Source organism: Barbus barbus (assembly GCF_936440315.1).
Source record: "Barbus barbus genome assembly, chromosome: 21".
NCBI lineage: Eukaryota > Metazoa > Chordata > Actinopteri > Cypriniformes > Cyprinidae > Barbus > Barbus barbus.
In genome coordinates this window covers 26,426,967-26,453,899 of record NC_136749.1, presented here as the reverse complement: position 1 = coordinate 26,453,899, position 26,933 = coordinate 26,426,967, and the positions used below count along the sequence as shown (strand labels likewise).

At 36.6% G+C, this 26,933-nt stretch overlaps 1 protein-coding gene across 1 annotated transcript; it reads left to right on the top strand.

Moving 5' to 3' along the window:
* Nucleotides 1–452: 452 nt before the first annotated feature.
* On the top strand, nt 453–26,355 carry ntrk1 (neurotrophic tyrosine kinase, receptor, type 1; the record flags this gene model as incomplete). Its single annotated transcript, XM_079444463.1, has 17 exons — nt 453–631; nt 4,085–4,159; nt 4,246–4,317; nt 8,541–8,609; nt 8,789–8,940; nt 9,768–9,910; nt 10,204–10,342; nt 12,838–13,170; nt 13,270–13,287; nt 13,678–13,733; nt 13,829–13,931; nt 15,957–16,121; nt 16,213–16,343; nt 17,789–17,961; nt 22,754–22,994; nt 23,377–23,535; nt 26,170–26,355. 17 exons carry the CDS (start codon nt 453–455, stop codon nt 26,353–26,355), a joined length of 2,394 nt encoding a protein of 797 aa, XP_079300589.1.
* Between the last annotated feature and the right edge of the window lie 578 nt (nt 26,356–26,933).

The following is a 26,933-nucleotide window of genomic DNA, read 5'->3' as shown; positions in this document are numbered from 1 at the left end:
AACTTTATACAGTGAGCTCTTTGAGCATTGAAAGTCGTGAGTTGTTTGTTTACTAGCTCAAAGTTTACGGTCAGCTCTAACAGGTGGAGCTCTTCCAATCCATCAGTGTCCACCTGCAGCTCACAGGTTTGGCTTCCCCGCTCGCATCTGCGAGTGTCACAGAGGTGTCTGGTGACCACTGCTCTCTCTCATCTCACACTCACACTCAACTAATGGACTGCTTTGCCCCTCCCCTCCGTTTCTCCATCTCGGACTGGGAGGTAGTGAGAGGAGGAGAGGAGGCAACAGCCCACCGTTCCCCTGGGCCCTGCTACACGGCTCAATAGCTCAGCTCCTGGATGGGATCATAACCCTGAGTGCTGGCCAAGAGAAGAGCCGCTTCTCCTCACGTCCAGAGTTCCTGCTGCTGGGTCGAGTTTCTCCCAGGATAACAAACTCACTCGAACCCCACCATGGCTGACCGTAAGGTGGCCCCGGTTGTGGTTTTTCTTCTGGTCCTGGTCGCACCAGCCCTGAGCGGATGCCCAAGCGCCTGCCGCTGCTCCTTCGCCATGCTTCAGTGCCTGGAGCCAGACGGAATCACCAACATCCCTGCGCTGGCGGTGCAGGAGAGCGAAAACGTCACTGAAATGTAAGTTGAGTTTGGCATTTAGGCAGTTTACATTGAGAAAAGTTGTGTGGAAGTTCAGCACTTGATCTTGGAAGGAGATGGAACGGGTGGCGAGTCCAGTCGAAGTGACTGGCCTTCATGAATTTTCATGGAGAAATCTAGTCATTTGGAAATGTAATTTGTGCATGGTGTAGCCTAGTGGTTTTTCCTGGCAGACCACTCCAATTATCATCATCATTTATTACTTTTACATGCATTTCACATAATTTGTGGAATCAGCATGTGATGCACTGAAAGCAGAACTTTCTCAAAACGAGGCAATCCTTAGGAATGAGTCAAGGACTGGTGGAAAGGCCTGTAACTCTGTGTTGCTGCTGAGTGTCTGTGTGCAGTCTCTCTTTAGTGCTTTTAAGAGTGTCAGGTACATAATCTATTCTCGGAAATGGTGAGAAAACATCTCCACGTTCATGTGTGTATAGTCAGACGGATGGATCCCAGAGATGCAGGACCTGAGATCAGTTTAGTGCACTTCATTCAGAATAGTGTTTATATTACTGTAGCACTCATGCTTGTAGTAGGAAACATAATCGCCACACCTCTTACAATCATCTCAGTTTCATGGGTTCTCTGTTGCCCATCCAAGTGTAAACAATGGAATATTCAAATGAAAAGAAATGCTACAAAAACCCTGATAACTGGTTAACTCCAAGTTAGTTTATTATATGTAATGAAAAGCTATTATATTTAAAAATAGAATGTATTTTTATGCTACAATGTTGTTTTAAATGTATATAATTTTGTGTGTAAACTATGATTCACCTCAAAATTTACAGTCAAAACAATATAATTCCCATATCTAAGACATTTCCTTTTTTAAAGCAATGCTGCATCTCATTTTCTTATTATTTATGTCCATTGGGGTGTTAAATGGCATTTACTTAGTTGATGTTTATGGCATTACTTTAGTGGCATTTAGATGTGTGTTACCTTAATGGTCTTTGTTTGGGTCACAATGTGCACTGCCCAAATCTGCGTATCGGTCACAGATGCTGTAAAGATGATTTTTGATGAACTGTACATCATCACGTGCATCATGTATCAATACGCTGAAGAGGAGTTTTTTGGTTCTCTGGAAGAGATCAGACATTCAAAAAGGTGAAAAAATGCACTTTTTAAAAAGTAAGAACCTGGGTTCAAATCCTAAGCTAATAGATTCTGCTTAATAAACCAAGCTTAAATTGAAACTGAAGAGATCAACATGTAATTTCACCATACAGAAAAGAGCAGCTTTGACATTTTTGAAAATAACTCCTATTGTTTCCTGTGGAGAAAAAATAAGCCATATCAAGCAATATACAGATAGATGGATAGATATAGACAAAATGTTTCAATACATTTTACTGATTGTTGCCACAGTATTTAGGCAAACACTTTACCTACAATGATTATAATGCAATTTAATAACAGCAGATTTTTTGTTGTTGTTGTTTTTTTCTTGGACGTTGCATTGATCATCTGGTGCTTAATATAATAATTAAGATAATTGGATGTAAAACACAGAGATTCCAAAATGCCATCTAAAAGTGACTCACGTCATCCCTGTATTTTATGGTAAAGTTCTGCACAGTTGCCACTATTGTTTTTCTCAGTACACCTGCTCAAGTGTGATTTTCTGAACTCCAGTCGAGTCTTACATTTACTACAAGCACTCAATCAATAAATGAGAATGCTCTTTCACCATGTGTTTACACAGAACACTTTGTGCCCGTAAAAAACCCAGCATTTCGCTGTATTACTGAGACGGGCACAGTACAGAGGAACAGCGCTTCTACCAGGGAGGAAAACAAGAGACCATTAACTTCATACCAGCGGCAGAAATACATCATTAATCATGATGTAAATTCCATTCTGTGAATTGCTCGCGAATGCACCGCTGAAAACAATAGATGAAATATTGCCCACTCGACTCGATTCAATAAGCCAAAGCAGTTTGAGATGTCGTCCCACCTGCTCTGTAATTGCATTACGGCTCTCTGGGTCAATCAGACGCTAATAAATATCTGTTTGTGCTTCTCGAACACAACTGGACAGAATCATAGATCAAAGGATTCCAGTAAAGTCAGTAGAAATGTCTTTAGTTATCAGCATATATATTAAAAATGCTTATTATGTACAATTAAGGCAGCAATATTATTATCAGCATGACTGTATGAAATCAATTGGTTTAGGATTTACTTTGAAATCATTTTTACTAAGAAACTGCTTGTAAATTTCACAAATAATTACAAAGAAATGGCAGGTAACACATTGTAAAGTTTTGAATAATATATATGTATGCATGTATATATAGCATTTATTTATTTTTAAATAAAAGAGCATGCTTTCAGCATGCCACAGTAAATGCAATTTCTGAATGCTTGAAAACAACACATTGAATTGAACTGAATTGCAATTTTTTTTTAAATGTATACTAGTCTGTAAAATGACTTACAAAAAGTATTTCTGATATGAGTTTTCTAGTTTATTTGGGTTTTCCAATGTCAAGTGCTGCTGTCAGTTGACACTGCATCACTGACCAGCAGAATGAAATGTTCTAGATGATTAGAGACATGGTACACAGAACCATGGCAACACCATGAATGGTTTTGGAGTTTTTTACTTGGTACTGAATTAGGGAACACGTATGATGTATGCACATTGTCATTTAGCTCTGTAAAGTTAGATTCACTGAGCCATTGTGGAGAAGCTATTTAAACTTTTCTTTAAAAGAATCTGAGTTCTCCATCCTGGAAGTATAAGTGCTTTTCAACGAAACTACGTGGAACTGAAAAAGTAATCGATTTCAAAATACTTCACTGATGGTGCTTATGCCTCATATTAACGGCTGCAAGGGCACAGCGCTATTTCATTTAACTCAGTGAGACCTGGAAACTTCATGAGTTTAGTGGAGACCAAACAAGTTTCTTTTGCTATGTGCTCAGGTGAACATTAGAGCATTTATTTATCTAAATGCATATACATAATGCAATCTCAGAAAGATGTCATTATAATGAAACTTGGATGGCTGCATTTCCACATTTTCAATATTTCAACATATTTATGATTGAAAACAGATGGGGATAGATATGATGGGAATTGATGAGATCATGAAAAGTGGGCGTTACATACCAGAATGGAGTCCAGTGGTTGGAGAGGAAAGTAAGATGGATTCATGACATCATCTGAAAAGGAAAGTCATTTAAGAGATGAAGCAAGTTATTGCATTTTTGTCATGCAAACAAAAGAAAGTGCACCAATGAAATGCATCAGGAACTTATGGTAAATAGTTTTAGATTTGAATTGATGACACTGAGTCTTATTATCACTAGAGGTGCAAGAAACAACCTCTAGCAACCCATAGCAATGCTCAGAACACTGTAACATATGCAGCATTATTTTAGTTGTATAACCTGTTCTTTCATTTCAACCCTCTAGCTACATAGAGAGTCAAACCAACCTGGAGAACATCACAGACGTAGACCTTGCCAACTACAGAGAACTGAAGAACCTGTAAGTATAACAGTCTACAAAAGATATATGAGATTCCAAAAGATTTTCAAGTAACTAATGAGACTTTGTGCATTCATATATTTCAGGACGGTCACATATTGTGGGTTGCTGTACATCTCTGAAAACGCCTTCCAGCATAATTTCAAGCTGCAGTTTGTGTGAGTGTTCTTTACATATGCGACTGGCCTTCCCACGATACACTTGGGTCTCAGGACTTGTACCTGTCAATCACTTCAAACCCTCTTCCCTTCTGATGAGTGAAGCTGCTTTATTGGTCTCAGGCGGTAAAAACCCAAGACACATTTAAAGTTAGTCATCAGCCAAATGAATACTGAGGAAAAGATTTCCACATTTCACTTGCAGAAACCATTAAAATGCATTCATTTCCCCATAATTCAAAAAGGAAATTAGCAGAGATGAGTTCATCATGTATTTCAAAGGTGTTAGAACAGTCTGAAAAACTGTGTTTGGTGGGGTGGAGGACACTTTATAAAATCAGCTTGGCTCATGAATATTAATTACATAACATTATATCACATAGTTCTTCCTGATTTGCTATTTGAAATGCAACGGTGTGACAAAGGATTTTGTTAAATCTTAAATGCTGTCATTATTTATCCACTTTCCTATCATTTCAAAACCGCATGCTGTTATTTGTTTTGTATTGCATTAATTAATTATGCTTTAAATGTGATTTAATCACATTCTATCTATCTATCTATCTATCTATCTATCTATCTATCTATCTATCTATCTATCTATCTATCTATCTATCTATCTATCTATCTATCTATCTATCTATCTATCTATCTATCTATCTATCTATCTATCTATCTATCTATCTATCTACCTACCTTAAATCATGTATACAATAAATCAAACATCACACACCATGAAACCTTATAGAACCTCAGCCTAATCATGTCATAATAGTCTATAACATATACAGAGACATAACTCATTAACTCAAAATCCAGTTGTAAATAAAACAAAGATTATTGGAGTATGTTTTACTAGAAAATACAATTCAGAATGTTGTATTAAATTCAAATTGTTGCTTGATTGTTTATAATTGTTTATGAAATTTACTAGTAATATCTGAGGGAAAATAATTTGTACACCAGTTTTTTTTTTTCCAGTGTAGAAGCATAGCTATTTCCAAATCATCCTTTTCAAGGCTCAAAGATGTGACATCTATTCCCTCCTGAAGGGAAGATTTCTAATCCCGGCATCAAGAAAACACTAACGATATTAGCCGAAAGGTTGTTGACCCTTATCTCCACTATCTTGTAATCGTTATCTCTCATTGTGTGACATGCCCACTGTTGTTGATGTGGGGGAAAGCGGTCACGCAGGAGGGGGGAACGGAGGGATTCTGGGGAAACATGAGAGCATATCCAGCAGTCACCTTTTACTCGCCCACTTTGGCGTATTATTGACAACTGATGCATAATAAATACACTCCACTAAGGGTCCATTATCACACAATCAATATTTCACAGAGGCTGTGCGGAGGACCAGATATGTCTGTATCTCTGTGAGCATCGTGTGGCGGTGGGGATATACAGCATGAAAAATCATAAGCATAAACGAGTCTCTCTTTTATTCGTCCGTGGCTTCAGTTCTTTAATCCACGGCCTCCCCCTCCCTCCTCTCGACGCCAGCTGCTATTCTCAGACGCTCTCTCTCCCCACGGTAAAATCGAGCTGTAATAGATAGGCCCCGATGGCCGACCCATCTGACATGAACTTTTGGGAGTAGGGAAAACAAATATTTGAACCCTTGCTGGCCCCCATTAGCCCTGCCACAGAGAATCTGTATGTGCGAATCCGTCACTGTCCCCGTCCGCTGTCATCTAGCTTTAGATTTCAGGTTCCGTCTCGCAACTCAATTAGACGGGACGACAAATATCTCTGAATTGGAAACTTTGAACTGAGAAGTTTTCTGTACAAAAACCGATGCAAAATATCCATCAAACTATGTCTGCGGTCAACAAACAGGCCTTCAAAATTCCTTCTCTCGCTCTTAGTCAAATCTGGTCTGCGAGAAAGAGAAGAAATTCACTCAACTAATTAAGCTCGAGTCCGGTTGTCAGCCAATACAGAGAGATGCGTGCCAGTGTTATTTATAAATGCAGTGCTGCTATGAAATATTTTGCTGCATTGAATCTTGTTACTGCTGCTTGCTATTGCTCATATTTGAGGGTTGAGGTTTATACAAACTCCTAAGCTTAAATATTTTGCTCTTCAAAGCACAAAACATCCTTTATGTTTGTGCTAAAAAATCCCCCTTACATTGAAGGGTTTACTGGATTCATTTCTAGAAACCAGAACAATGTCTTGTTATTCTTGCAGTAGTATTATTTATATGTAAGAGTATTTTCATGTAAGAGTAATTTCAGTTTTCATTTGCTGCTTGCTTTTGCTCATATATGATGGTTGAGATTTATACAAACTATATATTTTGCTCTTCGGAGCGCAAAGCATCCTTTATATTTGTGCTACAGACATGAAAATTACCTCAAATACCTTTACTTTCATAAGTGATTGGACTTTAGATTTTCAACTGAAGGACAATAAAATTGCCCCCCAAAAATCAATCCCCCTTACACTGAAGAGTTTACTGGATTCACATCTAGAAACCAGAACAATATCTTCTTATTCTTGCAGTAGTCTTATTTTAGTATTATTTATATGTTACTAGAGTATTTACTATTATTTACTATTATTACTGTTGTTTTTGTAATTTCAGTTTTCATTTTTAGTTTAAATTTTAGTAACTTTTAGTGTGCTTTTGTATTTTTTTTGTATTTATGTTTCTATTAAGCTTCAATTTATTTTTGTTTCAGTTTTACCTCAATTTAAAAATATTTTATTTTAGTCAGTTACCAAGGCAACATTTCAAATTTTCATATATTTTTAAAAGGTTTTTAAAATGTATATTCTATTTCAGATTTATTTTAACTGGCACAAACTATTTTTAATTGTAGTAAATAATTTTTTTTGTATGTTTTACAAGAAAAAGTTGCAACACTTTACTTAAAGCCTTTATTTAGAATACAATATAAATATATTTTGAATGCATAGTTTAATAGTAACATCTGCTAAAGCACCTTATAATGCATTATATGATCTCATGAACTGATACCACGTTTATAATACTTCATAATACTATTCATCTACAGTATTCATTCATTGTTACAACTTTAGAAAGTATATTTGACATGACAAACCACCAATTTCAGATGTAAGGAATCTGTAATATATTATTATACATTTTAAGTCTGTTAAAATTATTTTTGAAAAGATATATTGCATTGTAATGTATATTATGATGTTATTTATAATGCATTATACATAAAGGGTTTAAGTAGCGTGTTACTGAGAATTCAGTTTTTCTAGTTCAAAATTATAGCCATTTCTAGACTGTAAAAAATTACCGTGATTTTAACGGTAAAAGACTGAAAATGCTACAGCAAAAACCTGTTAAATGGTTAACGGTAAGTTCCTGTAAAATTTCCAGGGAAAAACAGTAAACTGACGTTCCCAGAATTCCCTGCGTTGCATTTCAGATTTTGTTTGAATTTGATGTTTTTTCTTTGAAATAACTGTTTCTTCTAAGTTTTTTCTTATCAGTTATGTTCATTAGGGTTGTATGTAACATCTGATGTTGTTAAATTAATGTTTATTGCATATTTCAGTTTAACAAGTTTCACCATGATGGTGTTTAGTGCTTGTGTGAATGACACTGTGCATCTTCTCTATATGTTATTATTTAAAAGCTGCTTGTGATGGGCTTTGGTTCATCATGTGACTTTCTCATCACCACCTGCATTTGGTGGTTATCAGTGTATTTCAAAGGTTCAAAACAGATTTCAGTACTTCAATAGGTTGGTATATTAACATTATATGAGTTAATGAAATTACGGTATTTAACTGTAAATTTAAGTAAAAACCGAACATGTTGGTACCGTATTTTTTAAATGGTAGAATTCCGGTAACCACAGCTGGCAGTTTTGTTACCGCACATTTTACAGACTTTTTTTTACAGTGTATGTTATTTGCTGTTTCTATGTAATTGTTCATTAAATTTATTAGAAATTTCTGAGTACAAATTGTTTCTATACCCATTTTTTTCGGTGTAGCACCACAGCAGTATATTTTACACCACTAACACTCACATGAGAAAACATAAATATCTAGTTATTTGATAAAATTCCTACAAACATGTTAAACTATACCTGAGCTGTCTACACATGTTATGTTTTTAAAGAGAAATAGTCCTATTTATTAAGAGTCGAACTATTGTAGAACTCTGTTGTACTGAATGCAGAATACGAATCTCTCTTTGGCATGTGTAATTGACATCGCTTGTTTTACAGAAACCTGGCCTCTAATTTACTGGTGCACATCAGTTGGAGAGTGTTCCAATCGGTCCCTCTGTTGAGTCTGTGAGTAACACACTGCACTCAGATTTACAGATTTATTCTGCTCTGCTGGTGATTTGAAACTGAAAATATGAACAATTTACCTCTGTCTGAAAAGTTTAAATGATACATCTGAGGTCTTATTCTTTCTCTGAAAGCGTGAAATAAGCATAAGAAATGTCACCTGCATCTCTTTTGCACAGAATCTTGAGGGACAATCCACTCACCTGCTCATGTGACATTTACTGGCTTCAGCAGTGGCACAGAAGTAGACAAAGCGACATTGATTCTCAACAAACCTGCATCCATAATGACAACAGCATTCAGCTGGATTCATTTGAAATGGATAACTGCAGTAAGTGGTTCTGGAATCAAATGGATAACTGCAGTAAGATCTGGAATCAAACCAAATATTTTTGAGAAAAAGTGTGTCATTTTACTTACTTCTGTCCCAGTTTAATATTAAGAGACAATAAGAAAGCCATTCATAGATTGATTTCCCCAAAACTTGGGACAGAGACATTCGTTTGACTGAACAATGGCAGTGTTTAGGAAACTTGGTTGAAATAATCATTATTTATGCTTATTGAAACATATTGGATACTTTACAATATTACATTCACTATTGTGCAGTAATTTTACACTTAGGCTGCATTTATTTGATCAAAAATACAGTAAAAACAGTGAAATATTATTGCAATTTCAAATAACTGTTTTCTATTTAAATATATTTTAAAATGTAATTTATTCCTGTGATGTAAAGCTGAATTTTCAGCATCATTACTCCAGCCTTCAGTGTCACATGATCCTTCAGAAATTATTATAATATGCTGATTTGCTGCTCAATAAACATTTCTTAATAATATCAATGTTAAAAACAGTTGTGCCACTTCATATTTTTGTGAAAAATGTAATGCGTTTTTCGGGACTCTTTGATGAATAGAAAGTTCAAAAGAACAGTGTTTAGTTGAGTTATAAAATATAAATTGAAATCTGTCTTCACTGTCTCTTTTGAACAATTTAATGCATCCTTGCTCAAAAAAAGTTCTAATTTCCTTAAATTTCCTGTATTCATAAGAATATTCCATGTTCTCACACACTTCATGTTGTAAATTATATTTCCTGATCTTCTTCCCCATCATTTTACAATGTGCTTATAACTAAATGTTTTGTGGTCTGCAGGTATTCCTGAAGTCACAATTCACCCATCGACACTGACCACTCAGGAAGGTGGAAATCTTACATTTACCTGTCTGGTGACCGGAGTACCAACACCGATGATCCGCTGGAGAACAGAGCACTTAAAGTCCAACTGGACCCTGCAGGTACATGACACTGCTTTCAGATAAGGACTTTGTCAATGAAGTTGAAATCTATGGAAATTGACCAATGTGATTAACCATGCACTTGAAGGAAGATCACATAAAAAAAAAACATGCAATCATAACTCTAACCCTATGATGAATCACTTTTGTTGTAGTATTCCTCATTTGTAGGCCACTTGGGACAAATAATACATATAAAATTTGTTGAAAGGACTCTTGTTCAAGCCCCTAACCCCAGTACACAAAAATTTGGTTAATCGGTTAAACTTGCCTACATCCATCCTTGTCCATAGCGAGGGATCTGGGGATCAAACCTGGAGCTGATTCTGTACATGAGGAACGTGTCGTCTGGAGACAACCTGCACAACCTCACCTGTGAGGCGGAGAATCGCGCTGGAATGGGAGAAGCCGTGGTGCAGCTGGACATCGAATGTATGTGATGAAATTTTCTGTTCTTTAATTTCCATAATTTTTCTCATTATTTTTCAAGGGAAAACCAAGTTGTTTTGCTTAAATGTCTACCAGCGTATTTTAAAATCTGAAAATCTGAACTCGTTTCTGCATGAGTAAAAAATTAAAAAATTAAAAGAGGAAATTGCAATTGCAAGATTCTGAGATATAAAGATGCAACTAACTTTTTTCAATACTCTGTGCTTCTATGGATTTCTTAACTTGGCTGTTTTTTTAACAGAGCAACATAAGCGACTTCTCAAACCAAAAGTTATTAAATTTATCTGGCCAAACATGTTTAAACTGGAAAACCCATGCATGAGGTTCCTTAAACCCACCATCTTATATGGACAAGCAAAACAGTGCTGTTTTAGTATTATTTACAAAGGTTTTTTAAATATATATTATAATTAGCTTTTATTTTTGTGTTTTTATTTTAGTTTAATATTTTGTCATTTTGCTACTTTTATTTATTTCTTTTTTAATATTACTATTTAGAATCAGTGTTATTTTCTCTTGAGATTCTATCATGGTTTGTATTAATATTTTCAAGTAGTAATTTTATTTTTCTATGTTCATTTTAATGTTTTAGTAATTTTTCTTGTGTTTTTATTAATTGTTTAAAGTTTCTATAGTTTTTATTTAAATTCATTTCAGTTTTAGTTAATTTAGTATATCCAGTTAAGCTAAAAAAAAAAGGTGCCTGGCAACTAGCTGTGTATATTTTATTATTTTATTTCAGTTCATGTTTATTAACAAAAATGCTTTTTTTGTGTGTTTTTAGTTTTACCAAACTATTTTTATTTTACCCTGTTTAGGTTTCCTTTATTTCAGTTTTATTTTAGTTGTGATGGCGCCATATCTAATTTTCATAAAACAAAATTCATCCAATATTTATATTTGATAGTATTTAAGCTTAATTTCAATGTTTATAATAGTTTTATAATAGAAAAATGTTTATAATAGTTTTAGTAATGGATAATAACCCTGCTCTTGACAGCAAGCGATAACATTGCAAGATTTTCCATCGAAAATCCTCCCATATGACCGCACTCCACACCACAGCAATTATCACTGTTTATCACCTCCTCTTCAGAAAGAAGAAAAACAGTGCTTGACTTCAGACAAATGTATAGCCATCAGGGGAGCGATAATGACTGTCAGGAAAATGGGATGATAACCGTCTTCAGATCTTGTTTGTTCTCTACTAATGGATTTCTCTCCCCCATAGTCCGGAAATATAATTGTGAGGACTGATTGGCAGATAGCAAGTGTGCTAGTTGCCAGTCTATCAGAGCCATGTGATGGGTGGACAACGGCTCGTCAACGGCCACTGCTTAATTAGCTCGTAAATTAGCAGGACGGTTATAGCAACGCACTCACAAAATCCCGCACCGCGCGCAGGCATAATTCCCATCCAAAACCTCTTTTATTAAACCCAGACACCAATCCATATTGTAATTCCCCAACGTTAGTTATGGCCTTAGCATACTGTACTCCCTGCTAGCTGTAGCTCCAGATGATGAAATTTACCTACGGCCATCTACCTCAACCACAACCTGATGGATTCAATTATGTAATTCCTTTTGATTACCACAATTAGTGGAGTTCACAGATGGCTCTCGAACTCAACCGTTAACATGGGGTCGGTGTAACGAGGACGGTTTTTAAGCGTGAACTCTAGGCCACGACAAATGACTGCGATTCTCCCTGCGAAGCACTTTCCGCAGACAGGGTCACGGGTTAAGAGCAGTGAAATGGTTATGAAGCAGAGAGCGGGCCGTGCGCATCAGCATGTTCTCCCAGCTAAAAGAACCATTTCCTGCATCCCACCTTCAGCAGGCTCTCAAGTGCCTCTTGTGGTTAGGTCCCCTAAACAGACTGAGATTTATTATTTATAGCAGGTCAACAGGTTTACTGTAAAGATGGAGCACATTGATTCGTGGAAAAAATTATGACGGATGTGCCAGTCATTTGAGCTATTCTGAAGAGCGGGTACTGGATATAGAAAAGCATTATCCATACAGGAACATTACGTGGACTTCTTTAATTGTGTGTTTTAACTTCATGCAAAGTAATGACTACCAATAGGAATGCAGACAGCTGGAAGATAGAGTTGGAACAGCAGTTGAAGAAAAGCAATGACACGCTGTCAATGTGACAAAGACAATTATATATATATAAAAAAAAAAATAATCACACCATGTTATAATGCACAGTATGAAAGAAAGAATCACTTTTACACTTTGATCATATTTATTACACACACAACTCTGACATGCACTCTTAACATTAAATTGCTCTTCAACAGAGTGTTCTTTGCCATAATCTGTCACTATCCTTTTACATTACTCCAAGATGTTATCAAAAGTAATCTAAATCTCAAAATAGGAAGAAACAATTCGATATCAGCTGATATTGTGACTGTGATTATGCCTCACTGCACACATGTGTGAACTCATTCCCCATATGTTTAGTTCCAGTGCGGATCTTGTATCTAAAGGACCCAGAGCCACAACATCACTGGTGTTTCCCATTCGCTGTGGACAGCAATCCTCCTGCCAGCATCAGATGGCTGTACAACAACCTGCCTCTCATCGAAACACGCTACGCCTACACCGAACTGATCCGAGACGCGGCCGACGGCTCCAATCAACACGGCTGTCTGTTCCTCAACAAGCCCACGCACCTCAACAACGGCAACTACACGCTCATCGTGGAGAATAAACTCGGTAGAGACCAGGCTACAGGCTACGGGAAGTTCATGGACAATCCTTTTGACCCCTTTGACCCAGAGGGCATCATTCCTGGTGAGTGTACTGTACATCATCACAAAAACATGGCATGCATTTCAACAGCTGTGTGGTGTATTGGGTAATTTATTGTTATAATCTCTCTCCACATGCCAGTCCTCACCGATAACCCAAGTAAGTTACTCTAAATCAAATTCCTATAGGTCAAACACTTGCTTTGACTATTAAAATACTCATTTATCTCATTCACTGCACATACATTCTCAATATATTTGTCTTGTTTTCCAGTACAAATATATAAACATTCCTAAATCAAGCTGCATTTACCTCACAAGCAAAATGACTAATATTAAGTCTTGTTTTATGAAAAATATTTTTTTTATCACTTAATTTTGATATATTTTTCAGAAAACGAGACATGATATCTTAAGTTATTTTGCTTCTCAAGTAAATGTATCTTGATTTTAACAATGTTTAGACCTTTGTACTGGAAATCAAGACAAAAGAAGGAGATTTTTTTGCAGTGTTCATAAAGTAATATTTCATTAAATGCTTTAACATTAGCAGCTCCCACTAACCAATCAACGGAGACGGAGAAACTGGAGACCAGAGTGTTTGGGGTGAGAGACAAGTCACGTATGATACATATGACACATATGATTATTTTTTCTATTCTTATTTATTGCCCTAATTTTGTCCACTTGCACATTCACAGGTGTCAGTAGCGGTGGGTCTTGCTGTATTCGCGTGCACATTTCTGCTCATCATGGTTGTCGTCATTAATAAATGTGGACAGCACTCCAAGTTTGGCATCCACCGTATGTTCTGCATCCACATATATCAACATGAAATCAAAATCGCCCATATTTACTTTTCAACCTCTTTATACCAACCAGCCATTTTGGCATTTAACATCCACTTTTCACAATCAAATTAATTCTCAGCGGATACAATCAAGCCACACCCTATCCCATTCAGCTTGGAAGTACATCAGATGATGCACAACGAGTTGTGATAAAAATTTCATGTTGACTTTTTCTGTCACTTTCAAGGAAAGTTCAAGTTTCACTTGAAAACCGTATTTGCAACGTATCCGAGCAGCTATTTTGTTGCATGCATGACCAACTTGAAATGGGAAATGTATGCCAAATAGCATTTCAAATCAGCATCAAAATCTGACATGAACAACATGGCATTAAAATCAACCATATTTACTTTCATAATGCATTGATCTGCAAAGCTCTGAAACAACTTTCCATTTAGCTGATGCTACATATCCAAATATCTTCCCACCAGCTATCAAATTTTGCATGTAATTAAGCACCACTGTACATTTTTTTCCTCATTACATATCTTGTTTCCCTCAAAAATATATCAGATTAAAGAAACAAAATGAGTTGTGATTAATATTTGATTACTTTTTAATGTATAACTGGTTGATACAGTAGTCACAGTTGTGCGATCTAAACACACCATTTGTAGGATAAAACTGCTTTTTCTAAGATACTGATACTGACTGACTTCATTTAATTTAATTTGTCAAAAGTACCACAATTAAAAATTATCCTTGGCCGCCTCAATATTTCTTCAAAATCCAGATCAATTTGCAGTTAATTAGAAGACTAAATCAGTTTACTTGTGTTAGGTCTCAAATGAAGATGTTTTGGTCTTGAAGAGGTCTTTTATGGGAAAGAGAACTATCACAAGCAAAGAAACAAACCAGGTGCGACTCAAACAATAGCAGAAGAAGTTAGCGTTAACCGAAAACTGGTGACAGCACAATCATAGCCCATGCCAAAATGACTTTCTCCACTATTATTTTGGATTCGGAATGAGTTCCTCAGAAGGCATTGTGTTGCTTTTAAGTAAGGCACAAAAAGCAGTGAAATACAGTCTCTTCTAAGCTGTAACTTTGTACAGTGTCAGCCTAACAGCTCGGGAAAGTGCTGCCAGGTCTTAATTACAGCATGCAAAGTAAATAGCATCGGGAGCCCCAGCCGCGGGCGAGCCATTAAAGAAGAGTGATGGAGCCAGGCTTTTCAGGTCCACTCGCTCCGCTCACAAAGTGCCTAAGTGGACCTGATTGCCTCCCTCCCCTCTCGCCCTCTATTCCCTGCCTTCCTCTTCTCTGCCCAGTCTGGGGTCTCTGCGGTTATAGCTTAAGTGGGTTTTGTGATTTGAAGGAGAAGCTTTTTTGTCAAATTCTGCTTCCTAAATACAAGGTGATTTGCTTCGGAACAAGCAAACATTCTGCTTGATATCTGTTTTGTAGATGATGTTTTGTATATGCATCTTGTTGTCAATTTTAAACATACTGTTAGTGGTGTTTGCCAAGGCAAGCATCAGTAGTACTACTTCTCACACTTAGGGTTACAGATTTGAACAAACTCTATATTAAATTACATGTAATCATTTGCGCCACACGATAACTCAAATTCTGCTGCTTGTTGAGGAAAGTTGTGCTACTACTTTTTTAAACCAGGGGATTTCAACTTGTAGATGGCACAGACCACCAAATATGATCATCTTTGTGCAATATATATATATATACATATACATATTCCAGTTATTTGAACACCTAGATAACCAACTTAAACAGCAAACAGTTGTGAAAAGGTTAAATGTGACTGGCTAAGACTATACAAGGAAATAAGAGAGCCTGTAATGTCTATTATGCTGTCAAACTATACACAGGAAGTTGTGTAGAGCACTTCAGATGACTCGATGATTGCCAATAAGTTGATTAACTTAACATGGGCTCAGGATATAGATATGAAGAAAGGAAAATAAAATAGGCCAAACCGGAGCTGCTTGGGAGCCACTTCCTTTCTGTGTATCTACAGGTTCATCTGTTCTAGGCACTGAGGATGATTTGGCCGTATCTCTTCGCTTCATGAGCTTTGGTGCAAGTCCTCCGTCTTCAGATGAAGGCATGCTGGATTCTGGCTTGTCCAGTTTTGTAGAGAACCCGCAGTACTTCTGTGGCATCATCAAAGATAAAGACATGTGTGAGTGTCTCACAATCCCACAATGACAAGTTTTCAGCATGCTGATTCAGTTTATTCCAAATCAAAGTGATTATTTCTTTGTAATTTCTAGGTGTTCAGCACATTAAAAGAAAAGACATTGTTTTGAAGTGGGAACTGGGTGAAGGAGCTTTTGGCAAGGTGTACCTGGCGGAATGTGCCAACCTCTGTCCTGATACTGACAAGATGCTGGTTGCTATCAAGGTATGATCATGCTTTGTTATCAGGGCTTAACATTCTTGTCAGTCAGCAATATATAATATTTTTTAAAGCAATGTCTTTTTATGTGCCAGAAAAATATTCTTGTTTTTATTGAAATAAAAAGTTTTTTCTTTAAATTAAAAATGTTTTAATTAGCAATAACAGCTAGAATTTTAACAGAAAATATACAGTAACTCTATATGCAAAACCACACATCTGTTTGAGATTGATGGCATACAATGTAAAACATTACTGATTTTCAACCAATTCTGATCCCTCCAAGCCTATCACAAGTCAATTTCACAATTCGAGCAAATTCCCATTCATGTTAGCCAGCTAGATAACGAACTAAAAAAGCTAAATTTGCAACAATATACAACCACAGAAAATAAAAGTACATTTGCAAATCAAAGAAAAAGAAATTGCTTTAGAAATAAAATACAATGATATATATACATATATTATATTCAGTGTTGGGGAAAGTTACTTTTAAAAGTAATGCATTACAATATTGCGTTACTCCCTAAAAAAGTAACTAATTACGTTACTTAGCTACTTTTTATGGAAAGTAATGCGTTACGTTACTTTTTCGTTACTTTTTAAATATGAGCAGGGCTTGGTTTTTAATACAAGAAGTTCTAATTATAGCAAATGTAAAAGCACTAACAAAAAGTGTAATGAATAAACCTCAGGCTGAAGGAAAAGTAAATTCACGTCTTTGCAAGGTTCAACACTCAATAGAAAAAACAATGAAGCACAATTGTTAGTTTATCTAAAGTCATTTTTTCTTATTAGTATGGTTGAACTGGATCATCAAAGGTCAGCAGCAAAGACATTGGTTAATAAAATGGGATTAGATACATTTGTGTTGTTTAACATATTTAATTATTGGAGGTTTGCGTCATATTCTGAGTTTGCATTTCACTCTTTTAATTAATTTCGATGAATACTAAATCTGTTTTTTGTGAGTGGGATGAATTAATGCACATTCACATTTAGTCTAGGACTACAGTAACAGTATGTTCACACAGCACACTGTCAGTCAACGTTTTTGAAAACGTTACTCAGATATTTTCTTGTAAATTAAAAAGTAATGCGTTACTTTACTAGTTACTTGAAAAAGTAATATTATTACGTAACGTGCGTTACCCCCAACACTGATTATATATATATATATATATATATATATATATATATGTATATATATATATATATATATAAATTCAAACGAGAATTTAAAATTTAAGTAGCAGAATTTAAGAAACAGAATAAAGAACTGCAGTTTGAATTTGAATGGTAGCAAGCAGCATTAAAATTAATTCATATTACTGCAATTTTCAACAAAAAAGCCACCAAAATCCATTACCTTGGTGAATTTCTTGAAAAGTGTCTAAATACTTGGTCATATGCTCACTATAAAAATATCTCACTGTCTGTTGTCTGTGTAGACCCTGAAAGTTGCCAACGAGTCCACCCGGCAGGACTTCCAGCGCGAGGCCGAGCTGCTCACGGTGCTGCAGCATGAACACATTGTGCGGTTCTATGGCGTGTGTACAGACGGAGAACCTCTGGCCATGGTGTTTGAGTACATGCGACACGGAGACCTCAACCGCTTTCTAAGGTCAGTCTAATAACCACCAGCCACTCACAGCAAATTAACTACTACGCCAGCAATGTGGTGTAGCGGTCGGAAACTGAAGAGCTTGCATGGAGCTCCAATCTATACATGCCATTCTTAGACAACCTTGGAAACACCAACACAAATTTGCAAGGTTTTTATTTTACTTTATGTTATTTATTTATTTGGTTATAGCAAAGAACAGTCCCTCAAGTGTTACTAGTTTATAATCTGCATTTTGTTTTGAGCTTACACTCTTAAAAATCAAGTTTTTTTATTGGCATCTACGGTATGGTTCCATGCGAACCTTTAACATCCACACTCTTAAAAACAAAGCTTCCATAAGGGGGTTTTGTGCAGCAATAGCTTTGAAGAACCATTTTGAGTTCACCAAAGAACCTTTCAGTGAACAGTTCATAAAATAACCATTGTTTTCTTAGTGTAAGGAACATTTTAATGATCTAAAGAATATTTTTCCACTATAAAGAACATGTTGTGCAATGGAAAGGTTCCATGAATGTTAAAAGTTCTTAATGGAACCATAGATGTCAATAAAGAACCTTTACTTTTTAAGTGTAGAAACTTTCCATTGCACAAAAGGTTCTTTATAGAGGAAAAAGGGGGTTTTAGATCATTAAAATGTTCTTAAAACTAAACCGTTCACTGAAAGGTTATTTTATAACCCAAAATGGTTCTTCTTTGGCATCACTGTGAAAAAACCCTTCTGGAGCCTTTATTTTTAAGAGTGTACATGAAAAGTTGCATCAAATTAAAGTTCTTTCATTTGCCGTATTTCCATCTACAACCACATTCACATGTGAAACTCGAAGCCCTAACTAAGTAGAGGAGTGCTGGAGCCCAAATGCAGATCCAGATTTGTGATGCTCAGTCTTAATTAAGATGTAAAGTTCACTGAAGTATGAGGTGGCTGATGGGGGACTGAATGACCATATGTCCAGCACAGCTGAGTCTCGGTGCGTAAAGATCCAGTCTGTTTGCCAGGTGGTTGCTGGGGCCAGATTGGGAGTGGGGACATGTGAATGTTTGAGGGGGAGATGAAATCGCATTTTCAAGTGTATGGATGTGGCTCCAGCCTCGGTTGCAGCTGCCCCATCCTGCCACCTGCCTGCTAAACTAATAGGGATCACATACTAAACCTCAGAAGGCAAGCGAGTGGCAGAGATTTTACATGCGTATATTAGGATGAATGGAGAGAGTGGTTTGCACATTGAGGCCTGACACGCAAGGCAATGGTGACCAATGGTGCTTGTGTTGTCATTAAGCAGATGTTTTTATATCCAAAGTAACTTACAGCACACTGATTTCAATCTGGAGTTTGTTTGCAAGTATAACAGTATAATTAATTTAGCTTACCATTACCAACGCAGATGCTAAAAAGGCAGTGTTCAGAATGGAATGTTGTTGTTTTTTTTTTAAAGTAGCATGTGAAACAGCATGCAGTACATAATGATAAAAAGTAGCATGCTGCATTGTTTTCACATTGCTAGTGAGTGGCATCCAGTTATCATCTCAGAATTTTGCACTTTTAATATTTAGCTTTGTGTAAAAATGCCTTCATTTTAAGCAGTTCAACCAAATAATGTGCCAAGATCACGGTTGGTGTCACTTCCAGTTCAGTTGTTATGGTGGAAATAGAGTGCCGCAGGAATGAATACTAAAACCTGCAAATAAGTAAGCATTTTTTCCAGTTCCATTGTCCTGAAGTCAATAGGTTTTTTTGAATGGGTTTTTGGTTACATACCTAAAACAAGTTCTGTGGTTAACACAAGCTCAATATACAGTCAGGTCCATAAATATTGGGACATCGACACAATTCTAACATTTTTGGCTCTATACACCACCACAATGGATTTCAAATGAAACGAAAAAGATGTGCTTTAACTGCAGACTGTCAGCTTTCATTTGAGGGTATTTACATCCAAATCAGGTGAACGGTGTAGGAATTACAAGTTTTCATATGTGCCTCCCACTTGTTAAGGGACCAAAAGTAATGGGACAGAATAATAATCATAAATCAAACTTTCACTTTTTAATACTTGGTTGCAAATCCATTGCAGTCAATTACAGCCTGAAGTCTGGAACGCATAGACATCACCAGACGCTGGGTTTCATCCCTGGTGATGCTCTGCCAGGCCTCTACTGCAACCGTCTTCAGTTCCTGCTTGTTCTTGGGGCATTTTCCCTTCAGTTTTGTCTTCAGCAAGTGAAATGCATGCTCAATCGGATTCAGGTCAGGTGATTGACTTGGCCATTGCATAACAGTCCACTTCTTTCCCTTGAAAAACTCTTTGGTTGCTTTTGCAGTATGCTTTGGGTCATTGTCCATCTGCACTGTGAAGTGCCGTCCAGTGAGTTCTGAAGCATTTGGCTGAATATGAGCAGATAATATTGCCCGAAACACTTCAGAATTCATCCTGCTGCTTTTGTCAGCAGTCACATCATCAATAAATACAAGATAACCAGTTCCACTGGCAGCCATACATGCCCACGCCATGACACTACCACCACCATGCTTCACTGATGAGGTGGTATGCTTAGGATCATGAGCAGTTCCTTTCCTTCTCCATACTCTTCTCTTCCCATCACTCTGGTACAAGTTGATCTTGGTCTCATCTGTCCATAGGATGTTGTTCCAGAACTGTGAAGGCTTTTTTAGATGTCGTTTGGCAAACTCTAATCTGGCCTTCCTGTTTTTGAGGCTCACCAATGGTTTACATCTTGTGGTGAACCCTCTGTATTCACTCTGGTGAAGTCTTCTCTTGATTGTTGACTTTGACACACATACACCTACCTCCTGGAGAGTGTTCTTGATCTGGCCAACTGTTGTGAAGGGTGTTTTCTTCACCAGGGAAAGAATTCTTCGGTCATCCACCACAGTTGTTTTCCGTGGTCTTCCGGGTCTTTTGGTGTTGCTGAGCTCACCGGTGCGTTCCTTCTTTTTAAGAATGTTCCAAACAGTTGTTTTGACCACACCTAATGTTTTTGCTATCTCTCTGATGGGTTTGTTTTGTTTTTTCAGCCTAATGATGGCTTGCTTCACTGATAGTGACAGCTCTTTGGATCTCATCTTGACAGTTGACAGCAACAGATTCCAAATGCAAATAGCACACTTGAAATGAACTCTGGACCTTTTATCTGCTCATTGTAATTGGGATAATGATTGAATAACACACACCTGGCCATGGAACAGCTGAGAAGCCAATTGTCCCATTACGTTTGGTCCCTTAACAAGTGGGAGGCACATATGCAAACTGTTGTAATTCCTACACCGTTCACCTGATTTGGATGTAAATACCCTCAAATTAAAGCGGACAGTCTGCAGTTAAAGCACATCTTGTTCGTTTCATTTGAAATCCATTGTGGTGGTGTATAGAGACAAAAATGTTAGAATTGTGTCGATGTCGATAGTAGATTTTAAGTACAGATTGAAAGATTTGTCGAAAGCTTAGCAGTGTTGACACTGATGTTGTGCAACTGTGGTGTAGGTATAGCCTACTTCTGGTGATCAAATTTAGGCTTCAAAAGTTGTATTAATTTGTGAAGGTCATCTTGATAAACAAAACATGTAAGAATCAGAAACTTTTTACATTCTGCCAAAATCCAATGGAAAAATTCTATTAATTTTTTTTACTGAGGACATCAAGGTTATGTTAATTTTTGTAAAAAATTTTGGCCTGCAAAAAATCATCCCTGCAGGGATGAAGTAGAGTGCATTGCATTGTGAGATACAGCATTCCAAATACACTCTTAAAATAATGGTTCTTTATTGGCATCAATGATTCCATGATGATCATTTAACATTCATAGAAACTTTACATTGCACAAAAGGATCTTTATAGTGGAAAAAAAGGTTCTTTATATTATTAATATGTATTCAAATTAAGAAAAAGGGTTCTTTTAAGAACTGTTCACTTAAAGGCATATTTCACCCAAAGATGAAAATTCTGTCATTAATTACATCATAGATTAATTAATCCGAAAGCTTCCAGACCCTGTATAGACAGCAACACAACTACCACGTTCAAGACCCAGACAGGTAGTTAAGACATCCATTTGACATCAGTGGTTTAACTGACATGTCCTTACTACCTTTCTGGGCCTTGAACTTGGTAGTTGTGTTGCTGTCTATGCAGGGTCAGAAAGGTCTTACGGGTTTGGAACCACATGAGGGTGAGTAATTAATTACAGAATTTTCAATTTTGGAGGAACTACCCCTTTAAAGATTCTTCAATTTTCTTCCAAAATTGTTCTTCTATGGCAGTGGTCTCAAACTCAGTTCCTGGAGGGCCACAGCTCTGCAGAATTTAGCTCCAACCAGCTCCAAACCACACCTGCTTGGAAGTTACTAGTAATCCTGAAAAGCTTGATTAGCTGGATCAGGTGTGTTTGATTAGGGTTTGAGCTAAACTGTGCAGAGTTGTGGCCCTCCAGGAATTCAAATCTGGACCATTCCTGCAGAGTTTAGATCTAACCCTAATCACGCCTGAGCATGCTAATCAGAGTCTTCAAGATCATTAGAAAATCACAGGTAGGTGAGTTTGACCAGGGTTGGGGCTAAACTCTGCAGCAGATTGGACCTCCAGGGTAAGATTTGAGGAACCCTGTTCTATGGCATCATTGGAAAACCTCTTTCTGAACCTTTTTTTCAAGAGTATAGCATGCTTTGCATGTATACTAAATATCTAGGACAATGTAGTGTCCATGCTGAACACAGCCAAAATCTCTGAGACATGTTTATATAATGTGTATTATAATGTGTGTGGTTTTTGTACAGGGCTCACGGTCCAGATGCTCGTATCCTGGATGAGATGAAGGTTCCTCTGATGGGTCAGTTGACTCTTCCTCAGATGCTGCAAATCGCAGCTCAGATCGCCTCGGGCATGGTGTACCTCGCTTCCCTTCATTTCGTCCACAGAGACCTGGCCACCAGGAACTGTTTGGTTGGAGAAGGTCTCGTAGTGAAGATTGGGGACTTTGGGATGTCGAGAGACATTTACAGCACTGATTACTACAGGGTAAAACACCATTTCAATTTTAGCATTGTCCCATATGGTCCTCCTGAAATTAAGAAAAAAAAATACTGTAAATAACAAAAGTGGTAGATCATTTGGTCTGAGTTCATATTGAGATCTCTGACTTATCTGATTACAATTAGGATCCCCTTGAAAATGAGATGTCACATCTCAAGGGGCTAACCTTTCAATAAATTCAAATTTTAGGCACTTCAGATAACTTTAGAAACTGGAGACTTCCCCACTTCTTGCTAAGGTCTGGGAGAAACATTTGAGACATTTAAAGATGTCTCATTTGTGATTCTTCCTTTCCTTTGTAAGCTTTTTTTATATGCACCAACAGCAGAGATGTTTGGGTGTAATCTGTTTCCATTCACGTCCTCAGGTCGGCGGGAGGACGATGTTGCCCATTCGCTGGATGCCACCAGAAAGCATCATGTACAGGAAGTTCACCACAGAGAGTGACATCTGGAGCTTTGGAGTGGTCCTTTGGGAAATCTTCACCTACGGCAAACAACCCTGGTATCAGCTATCCAACAGTGAGGTAAAGTACCACATTTGATATTCAAAAGTATGTGTGGCTGCAATCACCTATTTATATTTCAAACTCATTCACTGTCAGTGTTTAAAACAATACAACCACAAAACAGATTATATTAAAGGAACAGTTCACCTAAAAAAAAATCTAAATTCTGTAATCACTCTCAAGTCATTCCTGTATATGGACGGAAAAAAAAAGCAAAAAACAATTGTTGTTGACTGATCCCATTAATGAATTATGTAGTATATTAAGCATTCAAAATAGTAAACACTACCATTCAAGTACGAGTCAGTACGATTTTTTTTTCAGCAAGGATGCATTAAATTGCTCAGTAAAGTGACAGTAAAAATATACATTTTTTTACTGTAAAAACATTTTTCAAAAATATATTTTAAAATATATTCACATAGAAAACCGATAGATAAAATAAATACAGCCTTTGTGAGCACAAGAGATGTCTTTCAACAATATTTAAAAATCTTACAAGCCCCAAAATTCTGAATGAAACAAAACTCGTATAATGTTATCTTTACCTAAATGTTTGTCAAATGAACAGCTAGTCTGTAATTAGTAACAGGTATAAGCCATTACACAGAAAAAGAAGTTCATTTTGATTTGGACACGACTTTGACCAATTCATAGGAGTCATTTGTTCAGGAATGAGACCACAATGTTCCTATCTAATATAGATACTTTAATGAGATTGTATGATGTTTTTGTGCTGTTTGTCCTTTTTTCAACTTTAACATTTTGCAAAAACTGAAAAGTTTAGAACAACAAGAGAGCGAGTAAAATAATTTTCATTTGACAGTAAACGATTCCTGTAATGTTTACCTGTACTGACAGAAGTGATTTAGACTGTCTGATGGCATCAGTGCTGGTCAGTGAGTTACAGCAAACAGACAGAGCTGTTCCCAACTTTCATCGTGATGTGAACATACAATTTGGACTGGATCAGACCGTGCTCTTAAGCACTTATGAACGAGAAGATCAATAGATTTTTTTCGGTTCCAGAGTGATCCAGACCTCTCAGATTAGACACCAAAAAGTGGACTCTGGTGTGACCACAACTGCACTATTACGCTGGAGAGGGCTCTCTTCTTTCAACAGAGAGGTAGATCACTTTCCCGCCGACTCGATTTTAATCCGATTAAACCTCATCTTCGCCTTGGGCCGACGTTGTTTAACCTTGTTAACCTAATCCTTCTCGAGCCATGATGGACACAGCTAATTATCTACAGCCTAACTGTATGGGACGGAGACAGATCGTTCGTGATTTTCCATCTGCGAGGAGAGAGGGTGCCAGACTTTCAGAGGGGTCAATGTGAATTTTTGTTAATTCATTGCAGTGATTGAAAGCCCATTTCAGAATGATGTTGTGTGGTGCTGACAGTCTCTTCACCTCATTTGATTAAGAGGCAATGCTATAAGGGCTTGAATTCAATGGCGTTTTAAATAGCCACCAGAAATAGACTTGGAGAGAAGAGGGTGCTTCTTTACAGCCAACTGCTGCCTGTAGAAAATAGAGTAAAAGAAATCAAATTTTCTTTGATAAAAAAAATAAAAAAATGTACTATGAAAATGCACTGTAAAGTTTAGAACTTCCTCCATACCACATAAAAGAGCATTTATTGAAACGAAGTTCTGCTCATTCTGAATGTCTTCATCTTTCTAAGGTCAGACAGATGAATACTGTACATGGTTTATATAGGGAATCATGAAGACAAAACTGCAGTTTAATTCAAAAGATCATAGATAGTGGAAAATGGTTTTAAAAATAAATGACAAATGAAAAGAAAAAAACATCAATAATAATAATAAAAACTAATTACTTAATATTAATCAATATTATTTTTAAATGTAAGTTATGACCCTTTTAAAAGTGCACACGCAATCACATACACACATGTGCTTTTAAAAGGGTACATAACATACATAAATATACATAGTTGCATAATTAATAAATCATTAAAAAAATGTTACAGCATTAAAAATATATGACCACTTAAAATAATTGACATTTATAATTGTCAACTGTAATAATTCTACATTTCAGTTAGTAATATGGGATTATATATATATATATATATATATATATATATATATATATATATATATATACCGTATGTATATGTAGAGCTGTCAAACGATTAATCACAATTAATTGCATCCAAAGTAAAAGTTTTTGATTACACAATATATGATTACTTACTGTGTTTGTTTATTATGTATATATAAATACAAACACATGCATATATATATTTAAGACAAATATGTTATGTTTCTATATTAAATATATTTATATATAATAAAATAATGATATAAATTTCTAAAAATATTAAAATGTAAATAATTAAATATATGTAAATATTTTCCAAATATATACTGTATGTGTGTGTATTTATATATACATAGTAAATATACACAGTACATATACAATGTAAAAAAACTTATTTTGGATGCGATTAATTGCGATTACTCATTTGACAGCACTAATATATATATAAAATTACACACACACAATAAACGCAAACATTCTGATTATTTAAATGGGGTCACATTATGGCATTATTACTACTACTTCCATCTTTTTCCACTTGTTTGACTGTAAATATGAAATATTTACCCTCTTTCCAGGCCATTGAGTGCATCACACAGGGGCGAGAGCTTGAACGGCCACGTACCTGCCCAAAGGAAGTGCATCTCCTCATGCAGGGCTGCTGGCAGAGAGAACCGCAGCAGAGGCTCGTCATCAAGGACATCTACAACCGGCTCGTGGCCCTCGTCAAGAACCCGCCCGTCTATCTGGACATCCTGGAGTAACAGCATCCTGATCGGACCTGCATGGAAAAGACATACTTCTGGACGCGGGCTGTTTGAGGAGGAACATCTGTGGTGCGCAGTATGAAGGTTTCCGGTGTTTGTTGTGAAGGCCTACGGTTTAATCCACTGGAGGTGTAAGATTGTGTCCATGCATTTAAAAAAAAAAAAAAAAAAAAAAGAAACTGACTGAGTAAATGGACAGTGGATACTTTGAATATGCATTAGTGGAAATTGCTCATGGCTCATCATGACTCACCCTGAAGAGACACTTGATTTTCTACATGATACTGATGTCAAGGTCTTGTAATTAAAGGTCATTAAAGGTGAAGTGTGTAATTTTTCTCAATCCAGTCTAATATCCAGTCTAATATGCAGAGATTGTAGGTTGATTTTCTAAATAAATGTAAAAACTGTGGCTCTGTTTGTTAGAGCATCCTGCCCAGCCTGATATAGCAACAGCCTTAACCAATGGGGCAGGACTTTCTGTTTGTTTGACCAATGGGGAGAGTGGTAACCTGGGCACAAATGAAGTGAGTGGAAAAATAGTTTTAATTCAAAGAGAAAAACATTATACCCCA